The 25654-nt window shown below is 55.0% G+C and overlaps 1 protein-coding gene across 2 annotated transcripts; it reads right to left on the bottom strand.

Moving 5' to 3' along the window:
• Positions 1-14112: 14112 nt before the first annotated feature.
• Positions 14113-25255, bottom strand: SLBP (stem-loop histone mRNA binding protein). 2 transcript variants are annotated; one of them, XM_082461617.1, is made up of 8 exons: positions 24458-25245; positions 24236-24352; positions 21433-21537; positions 19233-19292; positions 18794-18931; positions 18080-18229; positions 16941-17022; positions 14113-15051 (listed from the first exon to the last, which is right to left on the bottom strand). In XM_082461617.1, the coding sequence occupies exons 1-8, from the start codon at positions 24784-24786 to the stop codon at positions 14935-14937; spliced, it is 1098 nt and encodes a 365-aa protein (XP_082317743.1). In that variant the 5' UTR covers positions 24787-25245; the 3' UTR covers positions 14113-14934. The 2 variants fall into 2 exon arrangements, with proteins under 2 accessions (XP_082317743.1, XP_082317744.1); XM_082461618.1 differs by lacking the exon at positions 21433-21537 and having other exon boundaries at positions 24458-25255.
• Between the last annotated feature and the right edge of the window lie 399 nt (positions 25256-25654).

Here is a 25654-nt window from a genome sequence, read left to right as displayed (position 1 = left end):
AGGAAGGCAAAGGCGGGCAGCGATGGTGACCTGAGGCAGCGGGAGGGCACGCTCGGCGCAGGGGCGAGTGGCCTCCCCGGCGCGAAGGGCTCGGCCCCGCCGGAGGCCCGGCCGTTCGGGGTCCCCACTCCCCACACCGTCCGGCCTGGAGCCCTGGTTCGGCCTCGCCGGCCACCCCGCCCTGCCTGTGACCCGCTGTGTGACCTCGAGCAGGTCTCTTGCCTTTTCCGGTCTCCCGGCGACTCCGCCCTGTGCGACCGGCCGGGCGGCAGGGGCTCAGAGGCCTTGGTTAGCGCTCCTGGCAGGAGAGAAGGGTGGGCCTTCGTCCGTCCGAGCACAGTGGCGGCTGAGACCGGACCTCTGGGGGTCTCCAGGAGGTGAGGCTGGCGGTCAGCGGGCTGGCCCTTGGAAGGGGCCCTGCCTCGCCCTCCAGCCTTCCATCCTGGGGGCCGGCTGGGGTCCTGACCCAGGCCCACAGGCCCACTGGCCCCCGCATCAGACCCGCCCTGCCGCCCCAGCTCAGGGGGCAGCTCTGAGGCCGGGCGTCTGCACCGCCTACACCCTGGTCGGCTGCGTGGGCTTGTTTCAGACGAGATAGTTCATGAAAAGGGTAAGGGCAGGCAAACGCTCCTCACCCGTGGGAGGGGTCACTGGGGCTGGGAGAGGCCTTAGGGACCCTGTGGTCCACAGTTCGCCCACTTGAGTCTCCAGGCCCTGAGCTTTGTGCAGGTGGTGAGAAGGGGTCAGATGGGAAAGAGCCACCTGCCACCTGGGTGCTCACTCTTGGCCTGGGGGCAGGGGCATTGAAGAGGGGGCTCCACACTGACCAGGCCCTGCAGTGGGCCCTGAGGCCAGACAAATGCATGACAGGGATGGGGTGGTGGCTCTTTTAGGTGGAAAAGGGAGTGGCATTGGGAAGAATCCCAAAGGAGGTGAGAATGTAAGCCTCCTGGGCATTCCTGGGGTTGGGTGTTGGGGGAGACATCAGGGATGTGGCCCCTGAGCGCCAGGCCAGGGCCTCCATGCAGTTTCTGGGCCTGGTGAGGCCGGCGGTCCTATACAGGTTTTAGAGCCGAGCCAAGCCAGCTGTCACCAGGACTGGCGGGGAAGAGTCCCCCTGCAGCCACGTGGAAGAACTGGAGTCCCGGCATAGCTGGTGCAGGGAGCAGGGCCAGCGATAGACGGCGGGGGGAGGGGGGTGGGGCACGGCGATGTGGGCGCCCAGGCCGCTTCCACGGGCATCCACACCGCCATCCTTTAATCCCCTCCAAGAGTCAAGCGGTGCTGGCCAGGTTCCCCAAGAACAAGTGGTTCTGTGATCCAGGACAGAGCAGGACACAGACACCTGGGGGCACCTGTGTGGGGGAGGGGAGCTGGGTCTTCTGCTGTAGCCCATCTGGACCCGTGATGACCACCTCAAGTCACCAAGGTCACCTTTGTGTTTGTCAAAAGCCTTCGGACTGATTAAGTTGTATCCCCCTGCCCCTCAGCCCTTATTTGGATATTTACTGAAGGTTTCCAGTGGATCAAGAGAAGTAGTCTGTGCCCCATTAATGTCTCTCATTGGATTTAATGATTTCACATAAAACTGAAAAGCATCTCAGAACCCTCCTGCAACTGGGGACAAAGTTGTGGGGATGGAGTTACAGACCAGAGGTCCTTGCCAGCTCTTGCTGGCTCCCATGCTCCGGGCTCCTGCCGCTGTGGCTGTCCCATCAGGAGGGCTTGGCCCACACTAGTGCCCTTTGTCAGGCCCTGCCATGGATTAGCCCGAGGGAGGGAAGGTGCTAGAACCGACCTGTTTCCGATCAGGATGCTGAGGCTCGGAGCAAAGGGATTCATCCCCCCGCCCGGCGCTCATCCTCCCTCTACCGGAGCCTTGTTAGGAGTGAGGACAAGCCCCCCCCAGCCCGCGACCCTGGCCAGGGTGGCCAGGAGCAGCAGAAGGGGCACGCCGCATGCACGGTGGCGCTTGACCTCTGCTGGGGGCGGGAGGTGCGGGGGCACCTTCCAGGAGGCGGAGCTGGAGCTGCCTTAAAGCCAGCAGCGCTTTCATGCTTTCATCGGGAGCGACAGGGCTGGGCACTGGCCACACGGGCGGGCGGGGGCGGGTGCTCGCTCCACGCTGTGTGCTGCGCAGGGGCCACGAGGCCTGGGACCTGCCACCGGCCAGAGTCACCCACGCACCAAAGGTAGTAGCTGGCGTGCAGCAGGGATACACGTGTGGAGCGAGCTAACGAATGCAAGGATGGGTGGGCTGGTGGGAGAGCTCCTAACCTGGGCTAGGAAGTGCCTGGAGGAGGTGATGCCCCTTGGGGGTTTAAAGCCCAGTGGAAGTGAGAGGAGGAAGCTGGCAAAAGTCAGGAGGTGAGCCCTGGAGGGAGAGTCTCCAGGAGGCCCCTCTCAGCCCACAAAGCCTGAGCAGATGTTTCCACCCAGGGCCTCGCCCCCTCCCTCCCCGGCCTTCCTGGCCCAGCGTGCCCTTCCCTGACACCCGGCACTCAGACTGGGCTGAGGAGAGAGCTTTTTAGACAAGCCTCTCCAGGTCCCCAGGGGCCTGGATGGCTTTCTGATGGGAGGGCAGGAGTGGAACCCCTCTTTTGACCCAGGGGCTAACCTCCAGGAGCGAGAGCCTACCCTGGGCTGCCCTGGCCTGCCCGTCCGCCAGTGTCCGCCTCTGGGTGCGGCCATCCTGTTTCCAGAGAGTCCTGGGTCCAGTCCTTCCCTTCAGGCTCAGCTCCCACTTCTCAGATAAGAAAACCGAGGGGCTTCCCTGGTGGCGCAGTGGTTAAGAATCCGCCTGCCGATGCAGGGGACAGGGGTTCGAGCCCTGGTCTGGGAAGATCCCACATGCCGCGGAGCAACTAAGCCTGTGTGCCAGAACTACTGAGCCTGTGCTCTGGAGCCCATGAGCCACAACTGCCGAAGCCCGTGCCCCTAGAGCCCGTGCTCTGCAACAAGAGGAGCCACCGCAATGAGAAGCCTGTGCACTGCAACGAAGAGTAGCCCCCACTCGCCTCAACTGGAGAAACTCCACACGCAGCAACAAAGACCCAATGCAGCCAAAAATAAATAAATTAAATAAATTAAAAACAAAAAAAAAAGAAAACCGAGACCCAGGGAGGTTGTGACATTTGTGCCAGAGATGGGTCTGGAAACCGGCCACTCAGAGCTGGGGTCCGGGTCCTCCTGCGGCCCAGCACCAGCCTTGACAGCCACCAGGGTAGTCTGGACCGAGGGGCTCAGCAAGTCAGGCAGCCCAACTCCAGGGTGCCACTCATGCACCTGAGCCACCTGGCGGCCCTGGGGCCTCCCTCCCGAACCCGCCGCCCTTCGAGCTCAGGCTCCAGGCCTGTGGTGCCACCTCGGTTTGCAGAACGTGTCCTGTGCTCCAGGGGGAGTGCGCATGGGAACTTAGGGGCCAAAACTGTGGGGCAATGCTCTGGGGCAAGACCCTTCCTCCAGGGCAGGAGGGTCCAGAGGCTGGGTGAGGTGAGGGCCATCACGCTGGACAGACAGCGGAGGACCACCCAGGGAACAGCGGGATCCTTGATTTGCTCTGGACGCCACCGGGCAGCCCGCAGGGCAAGGCTTGGGCAGAAGCCCTTGGGAAAGTGAGGCCCAGGGCACAGGGCAGAGGAACCTGGCCAGCGGGACCCCAGAGCCCCTGAGGTGCCCAGGTGGGGCTGCCTGCCTTATGCAACCAGCTGGGCCGTCCAGGGGTGTGGCCCACGGGACAGTGTCTGTCGGGGCATCTGAGCAGGCGTGGGCTCCCAGCTGGGAGGAGTGGGACCACCCCAGCCAAGCCCCTCACGGAGGTGGCTCCAGGGCTGACCTGTGTCTGACACAGCATTTTGGGGGAAGCAAGAAATCAGTGTTTCTGAGGTGGCACCTGCTGCTTTAGCCGGGCTGCACTAACCTGGGGGCAGCACCCTGGAGCCCACGGGACACGGCCCAGCTGCCCTGACCTAGAGGCCCCACGTCATAGCCCGAGGCTGGGGTGATGGTTAAGTTCTGTGTCAGCCTGGCTGGGTCACTGGTGCCCAGACATTTGGTCAAATGTTATCCTGGGATTGCTGTGAGGGTGGTTTTGGATGAGACTAACATTCAAATGGGTGGACTTTGAGTAAAGCAAACACACACACACACACACACACACAGAGTTGGCTCTGTTTCTCTGGGAAACCCTGCTGAGCATAGCTGGTATGTGGGGACCAGGCTCCTCCCACCTCTTGCTCTGCCAGGCTTAACGGAAGGCTTTGTCTCCTGCTGCAAGGCGGCTGCCCAGCTGCGCTCCTCTCGTCTGCATTCCAGCCATAGGGAAGTGGAGAGCACGCCCTTCCCTTCAGGGCAGAACCCAGAAGTGGGTCATAGGCCACTGGGCAGGACCTCGTCACGTGGCCACAGCTATTGAGGAAATGTGGCCTTGAGCTAATAATTCTGTCACCTCGGCAGAAAGGGAGAGGCTGAGTAGCCATCGGGGACCGTGAGACGTGTGTTTTGGACGGGCTGCCGCACCAGAGCTGCCTCAAGAGGAAGCCACGGTCAGCCAGCCTCCGTGGTGACAGTCCCGAGACTGAGGCTGGTCTGAGACCATGAGTCCGGGACCAGGAAGGAGGCCCCTCCCCGGGCGTCCTGAGGCTATGACCGCAGGGCCCGGGCTGCCAGCTGCCTGCCACCTGCAGGGGTTCCTGCCTGGGCGAAGTCGGTCCAGGCCCGGCAGACCTACAGCCTCGCCACCACTCCTTGGAGCCTTAAAAGGGGTTCTTGAGGTTTGGGGGAGCCCCCTGGCCTGCACACCACTTCATCCTCCGTTATGGGGCACATCCAGGAACCCAGGAGTTGTGATGGAGGTAGATGCCACCCCCATCCTGATCTGAATGTCGGGAGCAGCCCCGGCCAGGAGGAGCGGGCCCGCACTCCCCGAGCCTGGCTGGCCGCCCTTCCTAAGCCCCCGTCCTGTCACCAGCGGGGTGTCCCCGCCTCCAGCTCTCCAGGCCAGCCCTTGGGTGAGCTCTTGCTGGCTGTGTGCAGAGCAATGAGGACCGAGCTGCCTCCTGCTCCCCAGGAAGGCATCACGCCCGGGGCACTGGTCCGAATGCTCTGGCTTGTGTGTTCGTCCCTCTGACCCTGGGCGTGATGGCTCTGCTGGCCGCAGCCCCTCCGGTCTCGCCCTCCTGCTCGGTGCCAGGGCCCACAGGTGAGGCTCAGTAACGCCCGGGCGCCAGGCCCTCCTCTGAGCACGTTAGGTTTCCCAGCTCCCTGAGTCCTCAAAACTATCCTGCGAGCTAGTGTCTTCATCCCATTTCACAGATGAGAAAACTGAGGCCGGGAGGCCCAGGAGCTTACTTGACCTGGGAAACTGCAGAGGTGGGATTTCAAAGTCAGCTTCTGACCGCAGACCCCACAGAGCCAATGGCCGTGATGCAATGATGCTGAGCCAGTGAGTGAAAAAGATGCCAGACAGAAGGGCCGAGGCCAGGCACCTGCAGGGGCAGAGGGCACCAGGGAGGGACCCTCCTGACGTACGTGCATGTGGGCCTGGCACCCCCCACCTCCCAGGTGCTCAGCCCTTTCCCACCTCTCTGGGGACAGCGCCTGGGCTGGGCTCCTCCTCTGACCACAGAATTAAACTAGAAGTCAGTAACACAAAAATATTTTAAAATACACAAAAAGCACAAGCCATACATTTTTAAAAATTGATAAATTGAACTTGATCAAAATTTTAAATGTTTGCTCTTCAAACACACTGTTTAAAAAATTAAAAGGCAGCTATGAAAAACAGTAGGGAAGTTCCTCAAAGAATTAAAAATGGAGGGACTTCCCTGGTGGCGCAGTGGTTAAGAATCCGCCTACCAATGCGGGGGACACAGGTTCGATCCCTGGTCAAGGAATTAGATCCCACATGCATGCCGTAACTAAGGAGCCCGTGAGCCGCAACTAAGGAGCCCACCGGCCACAACTAAGACCCGGTGCAACCAAAAAAAAAAAAATTAAAAATGGAACTACCATATGGTCCAGCAATTCCACTTCTGGATATAAACCCAAAAGAACTGCAAATTGGGTCCTGAAGAGATATTTGTACACCCATGTTCGTAGCAGCACTATTCACAACAGCCAGGTATGGAAATAACCAAGTGTCCACAGAGGGATGAACAGATAATAAACTGTGGTCCATCCACATAACGGAATATTATTCAACCCTGAAAAGGAAGAACGTTCTGACACCTGCTAAATATGGATGAACCTTGAGGATGTAATGCTAAGTGAAATAAGCCAGTCAGAAAAGGACAAATACTGTATGATATATATATATATATATATATATTTTTTCTGAAGGACAAATATCATTATATATATATATCCTATTGATTCTCTTTCTCTGAAGAAACCTGACTAATACAGATGCTAAAACCAATAGGGTAAAAATATTGGTAAAACTAATACAGATGCTAACGAAAATGGGCAGACAGGATGTTTACACAATTTCCAAGCATCTCCCCAAAGACACCTGTGCCTGCAGAGAGGCCTGCAGTGACTTTACCTGGGAGCGGGCGCAGGTGGTCACAGTTTTGTGGCTAGCGGGCGGTGTGACGTCACGTGCCTCCTGGCGAGTGCGCAGGAAGGGACACCCCCAGCAGGTGTTCCTACAGGAAGATCCCCTTTCTGGACCTAATCACAAACACACTCAGGACTTCCCGCCAAACTGCTCACCTACAACCTTCAAACGCTGGAAAGACAAAGTCAGGGCTTCCAGCCCAGGTAGAAGGAGATGACGTGCCATCCTGGATCAGAACCTGGCCCAGAAAGAAATTTTCTATCCGGTAAATCACTGGTACACTTTTCATGAGGCCCGTGGTGTTAAGTTTTCTGATTGTGAGGATCGTGCCCCCTGTAAACGAACGCCCCAGGAGACACGTGTGAGTCTGTCCAGGCCTCCCCGACGCCCCGAGGGGCAGCTTGGTGTCTCAAGACGTTTGCCCACTTGCAGGTGAACACAAGTGTGCAAATGTAGGTCCAAGTGTGGGCTCCTGAGACTCCGACCCTCCCTCGCCCACCTGGGTCACCACTTTTTCTGTTGTTCAACTTTAGCTTTTCTACAGTGCCTCACACCATTCATTCATTTTTTACAGAGACTTTATCTTTTTTTTTTTTTTTTTAAAGCCTATGGGATATATTTAATTAATTAATTTATTTATTTTTGGCTGTGTTGGGTCTTCGTTTCTGTGCGAGGGCTTTCTCTAGTTGTGGCAAGCAGGGGCCTCTCACTATCGCGGCCTCTCTTGTTGTGGAGCACAGGCTCCAGACGCGCAGGCTCAGTAGTTGTGGCTCACGGGCCTAGTTGCTCCGTGGCACGTGGGATCTTCCCAGACCAGGGCTCGAACCCGTGTCCCCTGCATTAGCAGGCAGATTCTCAACTACTGCGCCACCAGGGAAGCCCCCACATTTATTTTTAATATTTACGTAGTAAACAAGAGCTGTGACTTTTTTCGTTTTCATTTTTCTTTCCTGCTTCCTTCTTCTTTTTTGGCTTCTATTTCTCCTACCTTGTTTTGGAGGGTCTCCGACCTGTATCCCAAAGTTTATGTAAAATTTTCAAAAATCACCTTCTGATATCTTTTTTATTTTTTACATCTAAATCCATAACCGACCTGAGGCTTCCTGGGGTCAGCCCAGCCTGCCCCGCTCCACACCTGAGCTCTCCTTGTGGCACGGGGCCGACACCCAGTGTTGGGGAGCTGCACTGCGGGCCTTCCAGAGGGGTCTGTCGGTGCCCAGACCCCGAGGTGGCTCCGGGCTTCGCGTCAGGAGAAGGGCAAGCCAGCAGGGCCACTGCGAGGAGGCTGGGTGGGGTGGCTGAGTGTCTCTGGGGGGCGGGGGAGGTGCCCCCTGGTTGGGCTGTCCGGAAGCCCCAGAGAAGCAGCTGATGGTGAGAACGGGGCCTCGCGACCAGGGGCCAGAGGGCAGGGGTGGAGCCGGTCGTGGCGCTAGGGCGGCAGGAGGCCAGGATGGGGGCTCTGAGGAGGTCCAGGCAGAGACCACGGGCCAGGGCTGGGCGCTGGGGGCGGAGGTGGGACAGCCCAGCCCCGAGTCAGGAGTGGGCTTCGAGGAACAACACGAGGTAAGACAGACGTACAGAGACAAGAAAGGGGGTTACTGGCTGTCTAGGGCTGGGGACGGGGAACAGCTGAGGGGTGCAGGGTTCTCTGTGGATGTGAAACGTTGACTGTGGTGATGAACACGCAACTCTGCGGCCCTAAAAGCCACTGAATTGTGCACTTTGTGAATTGCACAGTATGTGAACCGTTCTCAACAACGCTGCTTAAAAAAGAGAGAAATCGGGACGTAGGCAGCCTCCCCAGGGGGCTCGTCAGGGCCCGAGGCACACCCTCCCCCAGCCGGACCAGAAACGCTCATTTCCTTGACTTTAGACGCAGCTGACGGGCCCTGGGGGCAGTGCCCAGACCCCACGGGAGCTCAGTCCTGCCTGTTTCCCTACTTGGAGTCCCTTTGGCATCTCTGATCCCAGATCCTCCGTCCCTTTCTCTTCCTTTCCACCCAGTTGAAGAGCCGGGACCACTGGGCCATCCCTGGAGTGGTCCACGGTCTGCACGTGGCTGCTGCGGCCTGTGGGCAAAGCCCAGCGCCGGCTCCTTCCTCTGGGTTTCCTGCCAACCGGCAGCCAGACCCAGGGCCTCATTCAGACTCAGCTTCGGTAACGTTGGCCAAACTACAGGTGGTGCTGGGCAAGGCTGGGGCGGCTCAAATGCTCAAATATCCAGGAACATGGTGTGCCCTTTCAATATGTAATTTTGCCTCTTTTGTATTCCAGGAGAATTGTCAGGAATGATCATTTCCCCCACGATAAAGTCTTGCAAAACTCCAGTGCACTGTCATAACCAGTGAGCGCCCGTCCACACTGTGGGTGGACCGGGGTTGCTTTGGCCACTGCCTGTAGAAGGACATCTGGAATGTTCTCGTCTGGGGCTGTTACACACTCGACCGTTAGGAACATGCACACCCAGGTTTCTAGTGAACATGCATTTTCAGTTCTGGGATAAACGCCCAGGAGCACAGTTACCGGCTCGGGTGGTAACTGTCCGAGTACCTTCCAGAGGGGCTGCACCATCTCCCCCGCCCCGGTGCTCACCAGCCCCCGCTGTGTCCCCGCGCTGACGTCAGCACTGGTGGCTGGTTCTCAGCCGCGTTTCCCTACCGACCAGTCTCGTTGGACACCTTCTCACACATCCTCTGCCCCTCTGTGTCCTCTCCGGTGACTTGCCTCCCTCCTCACGCCCCCTGCTCCTCCTCTAGCTGGACTGCTTTTCACTGTGACTTTGGGGAGTTCTTCTTTATCCCAGGCAAACCCCTGTCAGATACATCCCCCGAGTCCACCGCTTGTCCTTCCGCCCTCTCAGCAGGGCCTTGCCCAGAGCAAGTCTTTAATTGTGATGAGGTCTTGTTTAACCATTTTCCCTTTTACGAAGCATGCTTTTGGTGTCCAGTCTAAGCACTGCCTCGCCCTAGATCCCAGTTTTCTACAAGTTTTATACTTTTGCACTTTACACTTAAGTCTGCAGTCCGTTTTAAGTTAACTTTCATGTAACAGGAGATTGAGGTGCCGGCAGACGTCCAGCTGCCCAGCAGGGCCTCTCACGGCATGTTCCCAGATAGCTCCAATGGCCCCTCTCATTGAGGGTGAGCTGGCGGGTGACTTGGTTCTGCCCCATAGCCCAAGACGGGACCCCCACCGTGCCATGTCTGCTGGCGCTCTCATTTGCTCTGGTGAAGCGAGCCCACCTGGCAAGGAGTGAGGGTGACCTCTGGCCCATGGGGCACACGCTGACCACAGCAGTGGACATGGCTCCTCCCTGGTCGAGCCTTCAGATGACACCCCAGCCCCAGCCGATGCCTTTCTTTTTTTTAATATTTTATTTATTTACTTGGCTGCGCCGGGTCTTCTATGTGGCACGCAGGATCTTTAGTTGTGGCAGGTGGGATCTAGTCCCCTGACCAGGGATCGAAGCCAGGCCCCCTGCACTGGGAGCGTGCAGACTTAACCACTGGACCACCAGGGAAGTGCCCCCCGGCTGACACCTTGACTGCAGCCCCTTGAATGTGAAGACCCGACCGAGCCGTGGAAGCTGGGGGATGATAAGTACCGTCGTGTAAGCCCCAAGTTTGGGGTGACTTGTTCCACAGCAGCAGGTAACTAACACGGCTCGCACCGCCTGCCTGCAGCAGTGGCAACGCCCCACTTGGCGCTCCCGCCCAGGGAAGGGAAGGGGGTTCCTCTGCCTTCTTCCTAAGGAGCACAGCAAGTGCACCGATGGCCACCACACCTGGAAAGCCGCTCAAGATCGCACACGCCACATGCCCCTCGCGTGGCTTGGCGTTCACGCAGGGGAGCGGCAAGCACTGGACTGGCTCCAGGGCCCCTCCCTGGGCAGAGTGACCATCTCTCAGCCTCTGGGAAGCAGCTTCGATGCCCGTGTAGTGGGTGCCCGCTTCCTAAGTGCCTGAGGCCCACCCCTGCCCTCCCGTCAGTGAAGGAGTTAATGGACGTGTGGGTTTTCTCGGCGCCTTAAATGGTGCCTTCGGCAACCTCGACTGCTGCCGTCGCCCAGCATCATTAGCTCGCGGCATTCATTCTCTCCTCTAATCCTCAGAGCCAGCCTAGGAGGTAGCTGCTACTACCCAGGTCTTATCCACAGGGACATGAAGGCCCCGTCACACAGCTGGAAGAGGCAGAGTTGGCACCGCAGGGCAGGGCTGCATCCCATATGCCACACGTTGAATGCGCCCGCGATGTGCCAAGCGACAGGCTCTGGCTACACTGTACCCAGTCAGTGCCTTTTGGAAGGTCAGTCACGGAGCCTCAGTGCCAGCGTCAGAGCCTTTGTTTCTTCCACCCTACACTGAGGGAGCATTTTTCCGGAAAACTTCACGTGCATCTTCGAAATGTGAGTTTTACAACGTGGCTTTGATCCCATTAAAGCCTGCACATTACAAAGCAAACAATGACAACAGAGCAACAAAACTCCAAAACAAAAAACCCTCAAGACTCTTTTTTTTTTTTGGTCGCGCTGCGTGGCATGCAGGATCTTAGTTCTCCAATCAGGGATCGAACCCGAGCCCCCTGCAGTGGAAGCACTGAGTCTTAACCACTGGACCGCCAGGTACGTCTCCCCTCAAGATGCTTAAACAGAAAATATACAGACTGACGATCAAAAAGGCACACGTCCCCCCTCCCCCCGACCCAGGTTCCAAGAAGACACATTAACTGCAAGGTACTTCCGGTTTGTCAAGTAGCATCACATGACTCTACCTGAGCGGCTTTTCGAGTTTGCCCACACGGGCAACCACGCTCCTGTAACCCCTCCGCTAACCGGAAGAGCCACCCACACGGGTGGGAGAGCAGCCTTTTGGTTCAGGTGGGCTGCTGACTCACCTGGGGGCATCTGTCACCATCCTCCTCTCAGAGGCGGAGGGACCAGCAAACTGATGTCAGGACCCCGGCGGGCCAGCAGGAGAGGACGACTTCACAGCACAGGAAGCAAGCGAGTCGGGGATGGAGGACGGCAACCCTGATAAGCTGACCACGTCCGTACTCAGGAGACAGGAAAACGAACCTCCACTGGGGACGAGATCACAATCGGCCTGGAACTGTGCAGAATTAATCATGCTGGACAAGCGTAATTGAGTTCTGACACCTCTGGGTTCAACGTACAAGCGTCAAGAATAAAGACCCCTCAGTCCCCGCCAATCGGCTCCTTGTTACACTCACACGGAAGTACCAGCTTATGTTAACAGCACTGAAGAGGAAGAACGAAAGTCTGAAGATTGATTTCCTTGGTGCTTAAGAGCATTCTAAGAATGTAGATGTGAAGCAAAAGCCAGTAGCCGGGGTGATTCTTCTAGAACCTGAGTCAGATATCATGGCCCCTGCTCAAGAGCCCCTGGCTGCCCACTCCCCGCCCCAGACTGCACCCGTCACTCCCTGCTCCAGCCAGCCCAGCCTCCTTGCCCACTACTTAGGGCCACCGCAATCCACGCTCTGGCCACAAATGATCTACAATCTTCCCGGGGCCCCCAAGTCTCATTCTGCATCAGCACCAGCCCAAAGTCCCGATCCCATCACAGGAATAGGCTCTGATGGAGGAGTCACTGAAACACAGCTCCTGGGGTGAAGGTCCTCTCAGTCTGAAGAGAGACGACTTACGTGCACTCTGTCCCCAGGACCCGCCACCCACACCCCGACATACGATGGGCCAAGCCTGGGGGAACTGCTTCAGCCGCTCCTGTAGGGGCGGGGGGTGCAGGGGGGAGGGCTGGGCAGGACCACTGGCGTGGCTGCTCTCCGCCCAGGTCTCAGTCCTGCTTCATCGGTGACTCTCCACGCCTCTGGGATCCACCTCTGAATCACGCTCCCTTTTCCGTGAAACGCAGCCTGTGTTTGCAGCTGTGTAGTTTCTTCGACCTGCTTCCTGACACTAGAATCTTGAGGCTCCAAAGGCCTCTTTTCATTCTATACTGCCCGTCCATTTCAGTCCAAGCTGGCAGTGTTTCTGCCAATATGATTCTTTCAAAAGCTTTTTGAGTCTCCTGTGACTCTTACTGCGGTTCGATTCATTACACAAGAGCCACACGCACAGGTCTCCTCAAAATAAGCCCTTCTCTGCCTTGGGCTCCTGGGGGACATAAGCTTCTTAGACGTCCTGTTGTCTGATGCAAAGACTCTCGACCTTCCGAGGTCCTAACCAAGCATTTGACAGCCACGGCCTCAGCTTCACTGCAGACCCGTCTCCCCCGCCATCCTCTGGGTTTGATCTTTGCTCTGAAGCCGTTTCTTCATGTTCACCTTGTTTGCCACCCAGGAAGGTGGGCATAACTGAGACCACAAAGGGTGCCCCCCCACAATTAAACAGCCCTTCCCTCTGCGTTCTCGCCTCTCCGAACGAGCCATGGGAAGCCAGAGGCAGCTCCGAGGGTCTGCCTAGAAACCCTACTGGCCCATCCAGCCCATAGGTCAGTGTTTTCCACCACCCTGTGCGCAACAGGGCTGCCAGCGGTCACCACGCAGCAGGGGTCCACTTGGCTTCGGTTCCCAGTGTTCTCAGCCATCCTGGGAAGCCTCCTCCAGGCCCTGAGGCGTCCCCTGTCCCCCACCCAACAGCTCTTGTCTTGCTCAAACAGGCTCCAGCCCATGTCAGCTGCCAAGCCTCCCCCACGTCTGAGCACTGCTGGGGTTCCGTACACCATATTCCTACCCCAGGGCCTTTGCACTTGCCGCCCTCTGGGGTGAACGCCCCCGCCCCACCCCGGCAGCACATCTCTGCTCACACACCACCTAATAGGGCATCTCCCAACCGCCCCCTGCCCTGCTTCGCTGCCCTCCTACCCTGTAACCTGACACCATATTTACCATCTTCTGTCCCCAAGAGCGTGAGTGCAGACTTCGGGGCACCCTGTCTCCTGTGTGTCCCAACATCCACGAGGCTGTCTGACACACTACGAGCTCAGTGCACGTGTGAAGCCAACAGGAAGGCCTTCTGGCCTTTCAAAGCACCTTGAACGACGTGACCGATGCCCACCCCTTGCTTAAAGGGAGCTCAGCATCACTTCCAAGGGGGTGTCCACGGGGCACGTGGCCACAGCTGCAGGCAGAGCTACCAGGGGCTACGCGCGCCGCTGTGGGTGGGGCAGCCCCTCAGGCGGGCCCTCGGCTCTGGTGTGGACTGCCCGGCCCTGGTCTGTCTCGGGACACAGGGAAAGGCCCTGTCACCCCAGCTGCCGACCAAGCAGCAAACCGAGGCCCCTGGCTTCCTAGTAAGTCTGTGGGCACACACTCCCTTCAACCAGGAAAGCCTGGGTCCAGGGAAAGCACACACCGGGCCCACCGCTGACACCAGGTCTGGACCCGGCTCCAGCCCGACCAAGACCCCAGGCCAGAGCTGCAAACCTACCAAAATGCGGTGCTCCTCGCCGGGCGGGGTGGGGCAGGGCCACAAGCCCGGGCACGACTCTCCCCCCACTGCGTGCCACCCTCCCTGGGCACAAGCCAAGGGCAGGAATCCCCACAGCAGGCAGCCTATCTGGCAACGTAGTAAGTCAGTTAAAGAAGGTCCTTTTTATTTTTGCAATGTCATTCCATACAAAAGCAATAGAAACATAACAGTCTTAACAAGAAGTTTACAATTGAATATTTGAACAGAAAATCTGTACACATTATCATTTACAGCAATTTTACACGGTAAATTAACTGACTATAAAAAAAATGTTCTTTCTAAATCCTTCTGCTGTCTTAACTCTTGGAGTAGTATAGGTAGAAGGGCTACTTAGTGCTATTTACAAGTACCAAATTAAGACTGTATAACTTACATAAACCCCATTAGCCTACCAGCTCAATTTAATATCTGACTATTCAGTGCTCTGTATGAGGAAAAAAACCCATCTTGACATACTGACAAACAGCCCAAACCCTAACCCTTTCCATAAAGATATTAAAGGTATCCGATTATGAGAACACTCGGCCAGATACCAGTAAAGAAAGCCCCGTGAACATATGCTTAAACCCAAACCAGCCATCTGACAAGTAGCAATTAATGCCTAAAATACTTGTGGAAAACCAGTTACGGTACACTTGTCAGGTTAACTTCAAGGATGCAGAGATTAAGCAATTAAGATTGTTGCAAGATTGCTTCGAGTTCAATTTTCCTCGGATTTAGTTCCATTTACAATTTAAAACATGCAAAATACACTCCCTATACATAAAATTAACGTTTCTTAAGAAAATAAGGCAAGAACATCAATTCACCGAGAGACTGTACACTATGAACAGAAACCCCCAGTTACAAAGGCAGGACGCACGCTTGGTGGGCCACCCCGCCGGGGGAGGCAGCGCTGCTCCCAGGGGCCTCCAGGGGGCGCCGGTTAGCTCATGGCCGAGAAGTCTTTCAAGGGTTCAGTTAAACAGGCTTCCAAGTCAAACGCGTCCTCGGCCTGGCAGTCCACGTGTCTAACTTTGGTAGGGGTGCCACAGTACATGTCCTAGAAGACAGAAGCACGGTCACAGCCGGTCCCTCGGGCACACTGGACTTGCTGCCGGAGGCGCTGAGCAGGGCGGCTCCCCCTCCGGGCGCTGAGCGCCCCCCAGGAACGCAGGACAGGCCCGGGAGAGCATCCAGCAGATACTGCCAAGCTTCACTTCAGCCGCATCTGTCAAACTCCCACCCGCCGCCCCCGCCCCATTAGTGACCAAGTGACCTTTAAGGGACCTGAGCCGCAGCCGCTCAAGCCTAACAGGAGCCACCGTGTGGACGGGACGCGCCCAAGGACATTACCGGGACAACCGGGAAACCTGAGCGCGGCCTGGTTACGAGGCCGCCGTGCTTTACCACGGCTGCGTTTCGCGAGCACAACAGCGATGCTGTGGTAGTGGCCGTGCTCAGCGGCGAACGCGCTGCCCCCGGTGCCTCGGGCTCGAGCAGTGCAGGCCGGCCAGCCGGGGGCTCCGCCTCGCCACCCAGCCTCCTCTCCTGTCCCGCGAACGCCCCGCCGGCTCCCACCTCTCCTCGGCGCCCCGGGACCTCCCGCCAGGACCCCTGCCTCTGATCTTCAGGGCCTGGCCCCCGACCTGCGCCCGTGCAGTCACCGCCCCCTAACTTCTGTGACCACAAGCGGCACATTCAGAATCGGCTTCTTGAGCTGGGACAACGGTTACTCTTGATCCAAACCAAGGACGCCACCCGCTGAGCTCGTCATGGGCTTTAGCCCTGCCTGGGTATAAATATCCACAAAACCGGGATCGCCCTATGGTTAAGTATCCTGTTTTTATTTATCTTGACCATTTTCCATGTTATTAGTCTTCAAAAACAATCTGTAGTAGCTGTATTCCTTATGAATGTAATTTTGTCATTCCTCTCTTTTGGACATTTGTGTTACTTTTTTTTTTTTTTTGGCCATGCGGCTTGCAGGGTCTTAGTTCCCCGATCAGGGATTGAACCCGAGCCCCCTGCAGTGGAAGCGCTGAGTCCTGACCACTGGACCTCCAGGGGGCTCCCTGTGTTACTTCTAACACCTCGAATAGTCACAAAGAGTACGTGGGATGCAGATGGTCCCCAAGACTGGAAGGACACGTCCACGCTTATCAGGGTGACACAGATGGAAGGCAGGCAGGAAAAGGCAACTACGCACTTTTATTTTATATGCTCCTGACCTGTTCAAATACAGTATAGGTTGATCTTATATAAAGCAGGAGTTTTTCAAACAAATATTTATGAATTCTAGGTTTTAACCTATTTTTTTACTTAATGTGCAGAATATTTCCACATGTAAATATTGGGGCCGTCTCCTTTAAAATAACAAAGGGATCCTTTTACTGTAAACTGCTGCTGTGTATTTGGCTTGTATACGTGCAGAGAAGTCTGGAAGAACGTGCACCCAACCAGTAACTAGAGAATTAGAGATGAGGCAATTCTGTACATCGCTTTTCATCTTTGGAGGTTTTTTCTTCCAAAAACATGTAATTTTTTAAAATTGGCAAATGTGGGGAAACCCCTAGGCCCAAGGCATTCCTCCACTTATAACAACTAGCAGATGATTCCTATACTAGCAATTCACCAGGACAAACTATACAGTCTAAAATTAACAATAGTGACAAAGCCTGTGAACCAGGGAAGAAAAGGCCTTTTACTTTTAAATGAAAATGGTGGTACTTATTAGTTAGATTGAGCCCAAAATCTAAAATAAGGCCACTACCTACGAACTCCATCAAATCTGACATTTCAATAAAGTCAGAGAAAGGGGTAAGGAGCCCCTTTTTCATAAGCATCAGAATCAAATTTCAGCTTAAACTTCAGTTTTCAGAGGGGCATATGTTGTCAACAATTGACCTGTAACACTCACGTGGAGAGATAAAACCAAGGAAAGGTACTTACGAAGTTATCCTGAGAGCTCGTCTGGGACTCAGAGCTGCTCTCCGCAGATTCCGTCTCCATCTCCCCGAGGTCTACAGGACGTCTGCGCGGTCAGAACAAGCACATCAGTCAGCGCGTAACAGAGCCAGGAGAAGGCAAACGCCACCACGGCCGTGCTGCCCGTGAGCGCTGACACGCATCTCCTCTGCTCCCTGAGGGACCCACCAGCTTTCAGCGACTCCCCGTGCGCCAGACTGACCCTCTGCCCGATCACCCCGCCGGGGTAAAGCAGGCAGTGCAGGCAAACACGTCCACCCGGCTCGGAGCACACAACCGCCTGCCCACTCTTGCCCGTGGCCAACTATCTGTACACAGCCACAGGCATCCTTCCAAGTAGGAGCGTCAATAATAAAGCCCAGTTTAGGGGGAAGACAGACACCGTGACAAGCCATACTACACATCATCACTCATTTGTCCGATTTCCTACCCATAGAGAGAATGGGACAATAGTGACACCGGACCCCGGGAAAAAAATCAGTGTGTGTCTGTGAGGCCAAACTTGTAAAGACGCGTCAGACATCATTTCAAACGTGACAGTTTATAATAAATTTCCCCAGCACAAAGCAGAAACTCCAACACTTGAATGAATAAATGCGTCTCTGAAGGAGGGAGAGGCTCAGGTCGAGGGAGCTGAGAAGAGAGGCCGCACAGACAGTCTCTCCACCTCCGCACTCAACCGGCATCCTGACCACGTGGCAGAAACTCAGGCCTGAGACCTTTCCAACTAGACACAGTTTAAAAAGATAAAAGCCTTCCTTAGATGAAAAAAAAAGACCTTTCACGTTTATAGCTCAACATAAATTATTCACATGCTTTTTAAAATGTTTATCTTAAAAACAAACCCCACATATCTCTAGGTCTCCTAAGATGAGTCTGGCCGAGCTACAGACAGTAAAGCCGGCCCAGGAAGCACACCCCTCCCTCCGGCCTCTCCCTGAGCCTGCCCAGCCGGCTTTATACACTCGTGCAGAGAAAACACACACACGAAGCTGTGACCACAGGCAGACGTCATGCACGATAACCTGCCACACAGTGACAGAGCCACTGCGATCACCACCCGAACTGCAGACACGGAGAACGAGAATGCAGTAAAGACGTACATTCCTTGCAAATCACACCCTTCTTCCGCTGGAGGATCCCAAAAATGCAGAGCCACCCTCCAGAGTTTGACCTGCTGGTCCCACGATCGTCGACTGTACTTCTTGAATTTGTTGGGGGTTTTGGGATGAATGCCAGGCTGTCGAAGGTGCCTACCGGGAGAGAGGGATTATCCTGGCACACACCATCCACATTTGCAGGTGAGCTTAAAAGCACTACCTCTCTGCCTCTGCCTTCCTTCGCAATCCATGCCCCAGGATAGGACACCTGCACTTCAATCCTGCCAAGCAGCTGGTATACTCTCTAAAGCTCCCTTTGTATCCTTGTGTGCGTAGCGGGAGGGGGGACGCTGCTTACACAAAACGGGGCAATACTCATATCTCTCTCTAATAAAATCTTTACAATCTGTAACTTGAACTTTAGTTTTCCCATCATGTATTTTAGTAATCTTACATTTATAAGACAGCTATGAGTCCTGAGAAATGAAATGTCATCTAACATTCTAAATTATGAAAATGTTATTTTTTTATCTTCACGTCCTTCGTTTCTCAGTCACCAACCCATTCTTCTTTATTTATGTAAGTGCCTGAATGTCATTAATAATACACTTCTTAGCAGGTGTGAACTACACCCAGAATCAGATTTACCACCTAAGCAACTCTTTAGACGGCAATGCCACATGACTTGACCAGGACATGCTGGCGAAACAAGACTACCTCGGGACTTCTTTAATATAGCGATCGTAGGCAATGGTGTTCTTCCCATAGTTGATCTGCTTCTGTCTCCTCATCAGGACACTTTCATCGGTCTCTAAGTCAGCTGGCAATGCTGACATAGACTCCTTCGAATCCGAACTGAAGAAAATGAAATGAACAGAACAAGCCTCACAATTAAGATCACTACGTAAGAAAACGCTTAAACACAATAACGGGAGTATTTGCCCTCTGGATTCCAAACCATATTAACCCCACAACAGTCCAGAATCTTTGAATATATGGGAATTTAGTACACGATAGATACATATTTGAAATCAGTGAAGAACAGAAAAACAATAAATGCTATTGAGACACTTAGCATCTCATGTTCACAGTTTTTTTTTCATTAATAAACTACAGGTCTATTAAATTATAAAAGAAATAATTACACAGCATTTACCTTCCTGATGATGATTTTCTCTCTCTTCCAAAGTCATTTATGAGGAGTTTCCTTTTATATCTGAGAGCAAAGTAAATGTTGCTGTTTTTAAAAAGGTATAGAAATGAACACAATGCTTTTAGAGCTAAGACAGAGCCACAGGGAACAAAGCCTCCCTGAGGGTGTGGTCTGGTAAGTGGATTAAGTAACAGTAGGTGGCTTCTTTTATTTTCAACCTCCCTCAACCACCTTTGAGGTGGAGATAAAGGTTACTTGCCAAGATCATACAAGGTGCTTAAAACAACCAGGTTCTAAAAAAAAAAAACTACTGCCGCCAGGTAAGTAGTGAGACCCAAACGACACAGAAATTTACATCCCTCTAACCCTGAAGCCTTTAGAAAAAAATAAACATGAGTTGAAATACAAAGTTTTTATTTCTAATACCACGATTACTTATTAAGGAGACGTGTGCCTGTTGGGCACTGCTCACCTTCTTGGAAAGACTGCACACCTTCCCCCGTCCCCCCATCCCTTGTGGATTTCACCGGGCATTTCCCTCCTATCACAGCAATGACCAACACCCAACTTTGCAAAAGTACGTCACCAAAAAAGCACACTGCAATCTAACAATGGAAACCGTGAACCGCCTCTGGCTAGAAGCTCATGCAGGTGTCTAAAACATGTCACGTATCACGGTGCCTCCTTCCAAATCTAAAATTCTCAACCTTCCCCACGTTTGCTGGGGCATCCCAGTGAAGCCTGGATACCGGGAGATAAGGAACCACCCCCTGAGAACTGAGAAACTAGTTCCTGAAATCATTTTCTGTAGGATTTCATTCTTTCTGGAACCCCAGTTGAAAAGACTGGCTTCAGGTATGACTAAAACCTATTTTCAAATTTTCAGACCGCTGGTGTGTAGTGTGCTAGCCTCCTTGACATACAGTGAGCTGAATTCTTACCGCCCCCCTTCCTGGTGGGAAGTAAGGCAGACCACCATCATCAAAAGCTCACATCACTTGGGTCTTATCAAAAGCAGCAGCTTTCCATCAGAAAGGGTGTGATCCACAGAGCGGCCCAAAACAGTGCTCTGGACAAGATCAGGCCTGCTTTGCAAGGCAGGGCAATTTTCAGAAAGGAACAAAGAGGGGTCCACCGACAGGAAGGTCAAGACAAACAGGGGTCTCCCTGCGGCACTTAAGAGCTGCAGACAGTCCCCAGCAAGGGGTGACACTGGGGGTCCGGATACACAAGGACATGATGAGGATTGTTATAACCCTGGTGAGCAGAACACAAAAACTGCATAGACCCAGTCAAACAGCCTACCGTTACAGCTGGGAAAAATCAAGATCTATATAAACACGAGAACTCATTCAAAACACTGAAGCCCACGTCTGTCAGCTCCAGTTCACCCTTCTACCCAGGCATCCTACTCACCCACACACATGCAGTCTCATGGCTGAAAGAAATTAAGTGGTCACAACCAACCCCCACGTGTGTCCGAGCCTTTCCAAAGACAGCAGCTCTAAATACCATCGACCGCTGCAGAGGGGGAGGAAGCAGTCTGGCCCTGCTTCCCTGCTGACAATGAGGACATATTTTCTCATCAGAATTAAGAACAGACTCTTGGTTCAATATACTTCAATTAATTTCGAGCCACAGCATTTTAACTCAACGTTCATTCCCTGGGTTGGATGGCATCTATCAAAAGGAAGAAGGGCCCCCAAATACCAGGGAGAATGTAATCCAGGGGGGTGAGCAGTGGTGAAGGATGCATCATCTGAACTGCAAGGAGCTGAGGGAGAGGAAGTGGCTTGGAGCTGAACTCGAATACACAGCTCTGGGTACGACTGCAAGGGGTTCACAGACCCCAGCTCAGGGACCCGTCCCCGCACGCACTCTGGCATTTCTGAGCTGTTAGCAGCGCCACCTCCCGCTTACTGCCACCCTGGAAGGACAGCCCCAAGACACCGGTTCTCAAATGTCAGTGAGTGGACTCAGCTGAAGGGCTTAAGCCAGGGCTGGGCCCCACCCAGTTTCCCATCCAGCAGGCCTGGGGCGGGGCCTGAAAACCTGCATTTCTAACAAGTTCCCAGGAGCTGCTGACGTGGCTGGTCTGGGGCCCACCAGACTTTTAAAAACCACCACTCTAAGATATGCCTCAAATTTAACATATAATTAAAAACACCAGAGGTAACATTTCAAACTGGTCTGAAATGCATACCTTGCAATTTCTTTGTTAACTCTAGTCCTCATTTCATCTTCTTCGACTGCACTTGCCCAGTCTGAACATCTAGAACGGGGCTTAGGGCCTTCGGGAGTGGTAAAGCTGCAATAAAATGAAAACGCACATTTGAACCATGACACAACTTTCAGTTTCCTTTCAAATCGTGCATCAGGAAATGTTCTGAGGTTGTTTGGAGAGTGCCAAGAAAACGGGCTCCAGAGTAATCTCTGCTCCATAACTTACTAGCTCACCGAGTTCAGGCAATTCGTCTGAAGCCTCCTGGGCTCTGTTTGTTAAACAACTTCTGTGCGCTCCCTATGTGCCAGTGCAGGGGAAAGGCAGACAAAGTCAACAGGTATCATTGGCACCAAAAAGTGTACCTACCTAGTACAACTACTTTTATTTCCAAAAACGAGGGTTTTTTTTTTAGGATTTTAAAAAAGATTTCAGCTAATACATTTTTAGAGCTAAGCAGAGTGGCCAGCACCTAATAAATGTGGTTACTATTTACTTCTAGACGCACACAATTAATGGCTCAGAATATATCACATCATAATTAAAATGGGGGGGATAAAAATGTACTTCAGAGTTCTTACTACATTAGAACTTAGTCTACAGGTAAAGGTGCCCCCTAGAGTTGGGTTAAATTTAATCTAAAAGCTTAGTTCTATCTAGAGCTCAAAGAAATCTTTAGTCAAGTTCAGGCAATTTGAACTTGATGCCAAGAACTCTGGCAGTTAGAACTGTTGCTACGTCTGTTACTTAGAGATTAGATATAAACTTACATTTTTACTTTTCCTCCTCAACTTTCTACTGGCCATCACTGGTATATCAAAAGTGGAAACTAACTTCGACTGCATCAATAAGCGACTTTATACATTCTAGCTGAAAACCCAATGGCATGCTTTGAAAATGCAACAGCAATAACAAAAAAATAATCCCTTTATGTAATTATCATTTCTCTCCTTATAATTACTCCACCCAGAGAAACTCAAATTGGATCCCTAAAAATAAATTTCCACAGTCTAAATATGGTTGGTAGGGTCTGAAATCAAATTAATGAGCAAATTAAAATGACTCAATGACTGTATGGCAGATACAGAAGAGAACCAAATGGAGGCTTGTCTAGGGCTGGACGCCAACATCCTCACTAGTGTGTCAAGAGATCCAGGTCTAAGTTGCCCAGCCGTGACAGATTCCTGAATTTCTAAAACGTGCTTACAAACGACCTTTCACTCCATCTCATGTTTTGATAGCTTGATACAAACTACCTTGCGTGAAACTAAAATTCATTTCTTAGATTAGGCAAATTATATTCACCAACTCACCCTATCTTAGGACAAGAGTACTTTTGGGAAAAGTGCTCAAGTAGAAAACAAAGCCTGTTTTACACAATGAGCTAACGTCCCTCCAAAGGGACCAGTTCTTGCGCCCCTGGAGATGTAAGTGGCTCCACTCACCACGCGCCCCCGTGCACTCCCCGCTGGCACCACAGGGGGTTGTGGGAGTGAAAGCACACGCACAGAACAGCAGGGGCAACGTGCCCAGGACAGGAGCATTCCTGCCGGAACAAGGAGGCCTACGGGGTTGCTGTGAGCCAGAGGAGTGCCCACAGGACACAAAGGAATGCAAAGCACTGTAAGGCTGTGACACTTTGTCTTCAGCTGAAGGGCTCAGAGCAGGATCTCAACAACAGCATTCCATTACCTGTCCTTCACATCTAGCCCTAGGGCTGTCAGGGCCTCTCCTCCACTCACATCTCTTCCCAGGTAATCTCAAGTCCCAAATCTCTAAAAGCCACGTATATGCTATATTCAGCATCTGTGCCTCCCCGACCAGCCTGTGAGGTCCCGCCCGCTCCTTCCGCAACATCCGCTCTTCACTCACCTGAAAAGCGGCTTAGGCCTGATCACCAACTCCTTCCCCAGACCAGTCTGCCCCACCCCCGTCCTCTTCACGGTGGCAAAAGGTTCCTCGAGCGACGGAGGGTCTCCAGGCCGAAGAGCTGGTCGCCCTTGACTCCTCCCAGCACCCACCCGTAACCCATCAGCAAGCACTGGGCCTCCTGCCTTAGCAGCCCATCCGGAGGCCCACACTCCCCGCCGCCCCCTTTCACCTGAACTTGGCCGCTGCCCCCCCTCCCCGCACCCTTCGCCCTCCTCTAGTCAGGCTCACACAGGCCCTGGCGGGCGCTCGCCCAGGGACCCCCCATCTCACCCGACGGAGGCCTTCACCTGCCGCCCCCGTCTCTGAAACGCCTCACCTGACTCGCTGACCCACCCGCGTCAGGGCGTAAGCAAACAAAAAGGAAGTCTAGGTGGACACGGTCCCCTGACCTCCCCAACACGCTGCTCAGCCAGAAAGCCCCCCAGCAAGCGTGTAAACACGCACACGCTGCGGCCGAGACTCGGCAGAGGGAAGCGCCTAGGGAGCGTCAGGGTGGGAAGAGGGGCGCCCGCCTGCTGGGACGCTGCTGTTGACACCCGACTCTTCCGAGCTGACTCTTTTACGGGTCAACCTGACTGACTGCGCTGGGAAGCCCTAAGTTCGTGGGGGCCCCCAGCGCCAGCCCCGGAACACAGCAGGGCTCGCTGACTGAGATGAGGCCGCTTTCTGTCGACAGCCATCACCGAGACACCCCGCCGGCACGTTGTGGTGCGCAGGTGCCGGGACCAGTCAGGGGTGGTGACCCAAGGGCGCCCCGACTAGTGGAGAGTTGTTGGCGACCCACGAGCACCCCCTAGTCGGTCAGGTGCGGGGACCCCCCCGCTCCGGCCCCCGACGGCCGCGCCGGGCCCACCTGTCGGGTCTGCGGTGGCCTGGCGGCCTCGAGGGGCCCTCGGCGTCCTCGGGCTTCCGGCGCCTCCCGTCGGCCGTGCGCTTGCGTCCGAGGCTCCATCTTGCGGCGGGCGGCGGGCTGGCGACAAGACACCACGTCAGGGCGAGGCGGCCCGGGACCCCTGCCCGGACCCCGCCCGCCGCTCTCCAGCCCGGGAGCCCCCCGCGCGCGGCCCGGCCTCACCTGGCGTCGCCGTCGCGGCGGCTCCCGCACCCGGGGGAACTTCGCAGCCGGCAGGCCATGGCGAGGCGGCGGGCGGGATCGTGGGGGCCTGGGGGTCCGGCTGTGGCGGCGGCGACGGCGATTTCCTCTCCGCGCGACGCTGACTGACTGCGCGCGCCCCGCCCCCAACAGCCTTTATGGGCCGCCGCCCCGCCCCCCGGACTCCCGCGCGCGCCGGGCCGGTCGAGACCATCGGGCCCGCGCCGGGGGGAGCCGCTCGGAGGCGCGCGCCCCGCAGGCCGCCCAGGCCGGGACGGGAGCCGCGAAACAGCTGCCCCGCGTGCTGCCATCCGGGAGGAGAAGGGGCGCCGCCGGGTTGACTGAGGCGAGGCCCTCAAAAAAGGTTGCCCCCTCCGCCTTGGAGGCGGCCGGGCCGCCGCGACCCTCGGACGCTGATTGGCCGCGCCTTCGCGGGCCGGGTAGGGGTATTGGCGGGAGATTCGGACGCTGGCGACGCAGGCGCGCCAAGGGGACAAGGGACGCGTCTCCGATTGGCCCGGCCCCGGTTTCGGGCGCTCTCCGACTGGTCGGCTCGGCAGGGACTGTGTCCGCGCTGGCGGGAACCCGGAACCCGGAAGGGGAGGCAGCAGAGCAGCGTCGGGCTGCAGTCTTCAGGCACGGAGAAGCCTGCGGTAACTCGCTGCCCGCGACTGATGCCCGGCGTCGCGAGCCTATGTGAAGTTCCCGCCGCTGAGCTCACTTCTGCCTCTTTCAGAGCCGCCTCCTGCGCTAACCGCCCCCAACCCCTGCGCGCGGCCCACGGGCCCTCCGTGACCCCCACCCCGCACCCCACACCCGACCCGGCGGGGCCCTGGGCCAGTCTCCACGCGTTAAGTGATGCTGTGTGCAAAAGAAGTAAAGAGAAGGACTGAAGTCGAAAGAACATCAAAGATCTCCGGGATGTAGAAAATTCGGGACCACCTGTGTTTTTTAAATGCGTTCCATGTACCACTTTCTTAAAACGTTCGGGGGCCAGCACCAATATAAGGGAGCAGGAAGCACGAGCCGTTGAGGAGCTCCCCGACCCGAGCTGCTCTCCTGGGGCACCCAGGCATACCATGGGACACAGCGGAGAGCTCGAGGTTGGAGGCCTCGACCAGCAGGGCCTGCCACCTTGGGCCACGTGTCCCCTGTACCTGGAGCGCCTGCATGCTGACC

The sequence above is a fragment of the Balaenoptera physalus genome (assembly GCF_965194825.1).
Source record: "Balaenoptera physalus genome assembly, chromosome: 5".
In the NCBI taxonomy this organism is placed as follows: Eukaryota; Metazoa; Chordata; class Mammalia; order Artiodactyla; family Balaenopteridae; genus Balaenoptera; species Balaenoptera physalus.
Note: the sequence above shows the minus strand (reverse complement) of the source record. Positions and strands in the feature narration are given on the sequence as shown.

What these genes read in the sequence shown, in the direction of transcription:
- SLBP (XM_082461617.1), bottom strand. Translation starts at nt 24,786, where the DNA reads ATGGCAGCACGCGGGGCAGCTGTTTCGCGGCTCCCGTCCCGGCCTGGG. An exon ending in GTTAACAAAGAAATTGCAAG is followed by an intron (nt 19,293 to 21,432) that starts GTATGCATTTCA and finishes CTTTGCTCTCAG; the next exon opens with ATATAAAAGGAAACTCCTCA. An exon ending in AGAAAATCATCATCAGGAAG is followed by an intron (nt 18,932 to 19,232) that starts GTAAATGCTGTG and finishes CATTTTCTTCAG; the next exon opens with TTCGGATTCGAAGGAGTCTA.